At 36.6% G+C, this 7,674-nt stretch overlaps 1 protein-coding gene across 1 annotated transcript; it reads right to left on the bottom strand.

The window, feature by feature from the left end:
• Nucleotides 1-1,412: 1,412 nt before the first annotated feature.
• LOC133330820 (dystrophin-like) lies at nucleotides 1,413-7,066 on the bottom strand (the record flags this gene model as incomplete). The annotated part of the gene is made up of 5 exons (XM_061539226.1): nucleotides 5,608-7,066; nucleotides 3,471-3,561; nucleotides 3,284-3,404; nucleotides 1,673-1,806; nucleotides 1,413-1,594 (listed from the first exon to the last, which is right to left on the bottom strand). Coding segments are annotated over exons 1-5 (1,978 nt in total), but the record flags the coding sequence as incomplete, so codon positions are not given.
• Nucleotides 7,067-7,674: the final 608 nt, after the last annotated feature.

Below are 7,674 nucleotides of genomic sequence, written 5' to 3'. Positions count from 1 at the left end.
TAGACTTTCCAAATTTTTTAGGAAGAAAATCGAAAGTCGGTCTTGAAATGTCGGCTTTGGGATTTTCTCAAAGATCAAAAGTCGATTAATTGATTAGTCGGAAGTCGATTTACTTATACCTAGTCACGGCGGACCAAAACTGACTTTGGTGCTGTTCCCCTGAATCAAAAACCAACATGGAAAGTACGAAGAAGAATTAAGATTGGGTACAGTACCCGTGGGTGTCGTTGATCTACCCAAGTGTCACTCCTCGCGACCTATCGTGAACAACCATCTCCGACAGATGTGGGTGTCTGTAGTCGAAGACATCGCTACAAGCACGAAGCCAAAGATCAAATTTGGATCTGAGTTTAAGGATCACGGGGAAAAGAGCAATTTCGACCCAACGTTCCGAGACAGACGGCGACTGCAACTCAAATTCCGAGTATGAACACGAGAAAAAGACTGACACAACCACCTTAAAATACCGGAGAAGCGAAGAGACGGATAAGAACAGGAAAGAAACAGTTATCTGGATCACAGAGGCGAAACTGGCCCAGATGCACTGACGGACCAAACTCGAACAGAAATCTAATGCTCTGAAGGATAAAACTGATCTTCCCTACACTTCCTCGGAAGCGTAAAAACCGGAGAATAAGACTAACACAACCACCTTAAACTACCGGAGGAGCGAAGAGGCGGATAAGAACAGGAAAGAAACAGTTATCTGGATCACAGAGGCGAAACTGGCCCAGATGCACTGACGGAACAAACCCGAACAGAAATCTGATGCTCTGAAGGATAAAACTGATCTTCCCTACACTTCCTCGGAAGCGTAAAAGAGGATTAGAGCTCCGGAAGAGCAGACGAACGGTAAAACCTATATCGTCTATATCGTCTGATATAAAAAGCAGAGGCAGAGCCAATCCGAAGTCGAAGGAGACTGTCACGAAATGTAATATCAAGAAGACAAGCTCTGCTTTGAAATCTTCATTAAATTCGATTCGCCAAAGAGTATAGAAGTCCTGAGAAAATCAGTAACAAGTATTGCCTCCAAAGCAAGACAATCAAACCCAAACTGACGAGGAAAATACATTTTCTTCGAATATAAGATAAAAGAGCACTCTTCGGCATTAATATTTAAATCGAGTTTGATATACATAACTTCGGAATTCCGGTGTGATATTTACATTATAATGTCTTATCGAGGTCTGGTAGTTTAAAATAATTTTAAGGTTAAGTCAAATCTTATGGTTCAGGAACTCTTATAAATCTCTTATAAATCTTAAAATATTTATAAACTGATTTATTAACTTTTTATCCTTCTTATAACTTCTATTGAATTTCAAATCTATTTTCAAAATTCTCAGCATTAAAAAAATTCAATATCCAAATAATTTATATAAAATAAAAAACAGAAAACATAAACTTGCCACCTACCTTAAACATCAATGGATTTCGTTCGATTTCAGCTTCAGCACTCTCGCACAACGATTCAGATTCCGATAGGAATGCCAAAAATTGATCCATGGCACGATCGAAGGACTGGAGACTGTGTACGGCGGCATGCAATTGCTTGCCGCGATTAATGACACCATTATTGAGATTGGCATATCTAGAAATGGGAGGTGAGAGATTAGATATTTCGAATACAAACAATTGAAACAACTGAATGAGTTACTTCGATACATACCTCTGATTAATGACCTCAGTCATTTTCTTGATGCGTGTGGTATCATCTGCCGGATAGACGGCAATTAGCTTTTGAGTCAATGTATTGAATATTTCAAATTGCGGTTTGTTTTGATGCAGCTCAGCGTGGAAGGACTGGAAAAGGAGAAGTGGGAAAAATAAATAACTGTATAATTCATATTTTATAAAAACTATAGAACTAGGATCAGAATTCCTCAGACCTAGCAAAAAGTCTACTCAGTTCAATAAAGATTTTTTCTATAGAAAAAATGCTCCTCAGAGAAAACACAAAAACACTCCTCAGCTCACTGAGGAATTTTTTCTATAAAAAAAAACACTCACTGAAAAATTTTTTTCTACAGAAAAAAGACTCCTCAGCTCACTGAGGAATTTTTTTCTATAGAAAAAGGACTCCTCAGCTCACTGAGGAATTTTTTTCTATAGAAAAAAGACTCCTCAGCTCACTGAGGAATTTTTTTCTATAGAAAAAAGACTCCTCAGCTCACTGAGGAATTTTTTTCTATAGAAAAAAGACTCCTCAGCTCACTGAGGAATTTTTTTCTATAGAAAAAAGACTCCTCAGCTCACTGAGGAATTTTTTTCTATAGAAAAAAGACTCCTCAGCTCACTGAGGAATTTTTTTCTATAGAAAAAAGACTCCTCAGCTCACTGAGGAATTTTTTTCTATAGAAAAAAGACTCCTTAGCTCACTGGGGAATTTTTTTCTATAGAAAAAAGACTACTCAGCTAACTGAGTATTTTTTTCTATAGAAAAAAGACTACTCAGCTAACTGAGGAATTTTTTTCTATAGAAAAAAGACTCCTCAGCTCACTGAGGATTTTTTTTCTATAGAAAAAAGACTCCTCAGCTAACTGAAGAATTTTTTTCTATAGAAAAAAGACTCCTCAGCTAACTGAGGAATTTTTTTCTATAGAAAAAAGACTCCTCAGCTCACTGATGAATTTTTTTCTATAGAAAAAAGACTCCTCAGTTAACTGAGGAATGTTTTTCTATAGAAAAAAGACACCTCAGGGGGTCCTGAGGAATTTTTTTCTATAGAAAAAAGACACCTCAGGGTGTCCTGAGGAATTTTTTTTTCTATAGAAAAAAGACTCCTCAGATAACTGAGGAATTTTTTTCTATAGAAAAAAGACTCCTCAGATAACTGAGGATTTTTTTTCTATAGAAAAAAGACTCCTCAGATAACTGAGGATTTTTTTCTATAGAAAAAAGACTCCTCAGATAACTGAGGCATTTTTTCTATAGAAAAAAGACTCCTCAGAAAACTGAGGAATTTTTTTTCTATAGAAAAAAGACTCCTCAGATAACTGAGGAAATTTTTTCTATAGAAAAAAGACTCCTCTGCTCAATAAGGAATTTTTTTCTACAGAAAGTCTCCTCAGCGCATTGATGATTGTTTTTGTATAGAAAAAAGATTCCTTAGCTCACTGAGGATTTTTTAGAAACAAGTCTTCTCAGCATATTGTGATTTTTTATGGAGACTTTCTACAGATCACTAAGGATTTTTCTATATAAAAAATTTCCAATTCAACTTTGTTTCTATAGAAATAATCACTAGTCTCTCTAGAGTTGAGTCTCTCATTTACTTACCTTCTGCTCTTTTTGTTGGGCCTCCAAGATATCAGCAGTGGTGGCCACGGTGCCCATACGTTCGGCACGAGCTTCCATGCGTTGCAGCCATTTTTCAAGTTCCAAACGTTTGGCCTCATATCTGAATTAAGAAAATTTTAAACATTTCATATTACCACTCTAAAATTCCCTCCCCTCAAAATCTTACCTTTGAGAATCGCTCAACATGCTCTTCAACTGGGCAGCTCTTTGCAGAACACATTGTGAGGTTTCATCCCAGTGTTCACGTAAACGGGTGACTATAAAAATTATGGGAAATAAGCAAATAATTACATTTTCAAATTAGTGGTGGAATAAAATAAAAAATTGAAAATTTTTTAGAAAAATGTGCTGAAATGTTTTGAATTAAAAAAATATTAAAAAAAAATATTGAATTAAAACCTTGTTTCGGAAACACCCTGTAGTTAAGTTGGGGGTTTAGGTTTGGGTTTTTTTATTTTATTTATTGTGAATTGTTTTAAGAGGGCTGTGTAAAACACCAGGGTTGATTAATTTTTGTACTATATTTTCCTCTCAATTGGGTAAACAAAATCAAATAACCACAAGTGATGGACAAAGTGGTGATAATTTGGGTTTAGAAAAAAAATACATGCTCTATAATTAGTGGTAAAAAAGTTAGGTTAGGTATTGGTGGCAGCCTGTATTCAGACCTTTTGCAGTTAGACAATGCCTTGCTGGGTTAGCTAAGCCGTAAACCACGACCATCACCCTGTGGTGAATTGTGGCATATTTTGTGATTTGGTAGTACTTTTTGAGGTTATGTTTTGTTTTTCGTATTATTGAGGTTATGTTCAGATTATTAATTTTTCGCTTTATTATTTATTTTATTAATTCATTAAAACATATTAACGAAGGCACTGTGTTAACTAATCTTTTTTTTAGCTGAGGAATGTAAAATGGGTTTTTTGTTTTGAAAATAATGAAATTTACCTTTCAGACAACAACGCATATAATCCAATTCGGCGGAACAATGCGGTGCTAACGAAAATTGTTTCAATTCTAATAGAAATAGAAGGAAAGATTTTCAGTATCATAACAATATTTGAACATGCTTAGTTGGTAAGGATATTTTTTATTGAGAAAAATAATTCCTTTTTCAGGCAGGAGGTGTGGTGAATATTGGTATGATAGAGGCTGTGGCAATGTTAACAAGTCGATGGAATAGTGCCAGGCAAAATATATGTGTGAAGGGGGTAAATGGATTAACTATTTTAGAATGCTGCATTTTTAATGTAAATATTTCCCAAATATTTAGACAATATGGATGGAACGCCGGAAATATCACGACACGATAAATGTTGAAATTACCCAAAAATGACAAATAACACAGATGTTTGAGCAGACAAGCACACATGAAAAATTAAGAAAACGAAGTTCGAAACTCTGAGGAATCTTTTTTATATAGAAAAAAATCCTCAGAACTCTGAGGACTCTTTTTTCTTTAGAAAAAAATTCTTCTGAACTCTGAGGACCCTCTTTTCTACAAAAAAAAACTCATCAGAACTCTGAGAACTCTTTTGTCCATAGCAAAAAAAAATCTCAGTACTCTGAGAACTCTTTTTTCTATACAAAAAAATCCTCGGTACTCTGAGGACCCTTTTTTCTATAGAAAAAATCCTCAGTGCTCTGCGGACTCTTTTTTCTATTCAAAAAATTCCTCAGTATGCTGAGGACTCTTTTTTCTATGGAAAATTTTCCTCAGTATGCTGAGGACTCTTTTTTCTATGGAAAATTTTCCTCAGTATGCTGAGGACTCTTTATTCTATAGAAAAAAATTCCTGAGGCACTCTTTTTTCTATAGAAAAAAATTCCTCAGTACTCCGAGGACTATTTTTTCTATAGAAAAAAATCCTCAGCACTCTGAGTACTATTTTTTTTCTATAGAAAAAAAATCCTCACCACTCTGAGGACTATTTTTTCTATAGAAAAAATTCCTCAGTACTCTGAGGACTTTTTTTTCTATAGTAAAAAATCCTCAGTACCATGAGGAGTCTTTTTTCCATAGAAAAAAAAATCCTCAATTCTCTGAGGACTCCTTTTTCTATAGAAAAAAAATCATCAGTTCTCTTAGGACTCTTTTTTCTATAGAAAAAAATCCCCAGTTCTCTGAGGACTATTTTTTATATAGAAAAAGGTTATGTTTCTTAAAAAAGTCCTCAGTAACAAATATTTCAAAGAGAGCCTTTTTCAAATTTCGCTTCAGAAGTTTTTGTTTTAAACAAAAATTAAAAAAAAAAAAATATGGAACTAAAAATCTTGATTTTTATTGAATGTCAATTTCATACCCGGCATTTGTGGACTCTGAGCCAGTTGAGTCTCATCGTGCGACGAACGACGCCTCAAGCGCATTTCTTCTCGTGTCAAAGCGGCCACAGCTGAACCTTGAGCCGCTGCTACTGCCGCAGCTGCTGCCCTTGACTGAGCTTGATGTTGTAGCAGAGCAGCAGCAGCTGCGGAACCAGGTCCCTGTCCTGTATTGTGCACCACATTTCCTGGTATATTACCCAATAGCTGTTGGCGTATATGTTCTCTAAATTCCGAACTTAAAGGCATGGGACCTCCTGCTGTTCCCGTTCCCCCGCTTGTTGCAGCACCTGGTGCCGTTGGTGGTACCGCTTGACCAGGTACTGGCACTGGTCCTGGTACAGGAGGTTTATTGAAATCATTACTATTCGTGGTTGGAACATGCGAACGATGACGACTGTATTGTAGCTCCAATGGTAAATTACGATCCAGCGAACGCATGTGATGTTCAATGGTAGAACGCATTGCCTGTTGCTGACTCTGTTCCAATTGGCTAAGATTATTGGTGGAGGAATTTTGTAAGGCTTGAGCCCGCAATTGTTTAATTTCTTCAATAGATTGCCTGGCTGCGGCTGCTGCATTTTGTACGGAATTTTCATCTAAGGAGAGATTGCGTTCATAGGCTGCCGCCCGAATATTCACTGCGGAGACATGGCGGTTGCCGGAACTGAGAGCGGCCTTGAATTGCATATCAAAATTATTTTGTGCTTCAAAGGAACGTAAATTCATTTGTTCTTGCATGGCTCGTTCCATGTTGCGCAGACCACTTTCAATACCCCGTAAAGCGTCCTCGGAACCGAAATCCTCTGTGGGGGAGATTCGCGAAGACGAGGATGCCGATGACGAGGCTGTAGAGGATTTTTTGACATCACTTGCCCTTGTTGGAGCTGGAGAGGGTACATTTTTGTCTAGAGGAATATCAAAGGGGTTGGATGATCTTTTGGGTTCTGGCTTTTCTGGTGGTACAGGGGGTTTATCCTTAAATTTCGCCATCGATAGTGGTGAGTTTTGTGCGCTATTTTGTGCTGAGCTTTGTGCGGATGCTGGTTTACGCGGCAATGGTGGCGGTTGCCTTCCAGGTGGTGGTAAATTAAAACCATCCGGGAGACTTTTGAGACTATGACGTTTGGGTGGTATTTCAGGTGGTGTAGAACGATCTGAAGAACGGGCCGGTATTGCAGGAACTGGTTTATTATGTTGCGGCGGTAAAGGTGGTGGCTGAGACCCTGCCGGTTTTGGTGGCAAATGTAATGGAGGTTTCACACCACCACCACCACCCATCCCCATGGGTGGGGGATGTTCCTCTTGCGAAGATTGTTTGCGCAAAATTTGTTGTGCCCTGATGGCAGCTTGTGCAGCTAATTCCGAGCTTAGACGTGGTATTTCGGAGGACATTTTGGGCATATCACTATCATTGGTTTTGGCAGTCATGTTGCTGTTGTTTTTATTATTTTATAAAGATATGTTTATTTTTGGAATTTGTTTTCGATTTCTGAACACTTGCAATTGGATGTGCGTTGTTGGTTTTGTTGTTGCGGATTTTTGGGATATGTTATTTGATATTTTGTTGTTTGTATTGGATATGGTTGTTGATTTATTTATATGATGATTGTTTCACAAATATTTGAGTTTAAACATTGTTTGCGGTATTTTCATTATTTTGAAGTATACTTTTAGGATTGAATTATTTCATAAATTGGTTGCATATTTTTGTAGGTGTATGAATTTCTTTTGTGATCTTCAATACACTAACTCTTCACTACAATTAGAAATATTTAAATTAAATTTTGATGTTACACACACGGATATTATAATAATATTTTATTCACATTTTTTATTGCATACTTTCAGGTGTTTTTTTTTGCATGCGGCATATATTGAGGTAATGTAAATGAACATAATCATATGTTAAGTCAATATTATGGTTCTAAATGTTATATTTACACTACATACATAATGGGGAAATATTTTCACTGCATACTTCAGGGGAAGACAAGCTAAAAATAATTTATTTGATTCAGAAAAAATCGCCAATAGCAGAGAAATTT

The sequence above is a fragment of the Musca vetustissima genome, unplaced genomic scaffold, assembly GCF_032173495.1.
Source record: "Musca vetustissima isolate MV318-11 ecotype Yass unplaced genomic scaffold, APGP_CSIRO_Mvet_v1 utg4993, whole genome shotgun sequence".
Lineage (NCBI taxonomy): Eukaryota > Metazoa > Arthropoda > Insecta > Diptera > Muscidae > Musca > Musca vetustissima.
Note: the sequence above shows the minus strand (reverse complement) of the source record. Positions and strands in the feature narration are given on the sequence as shown.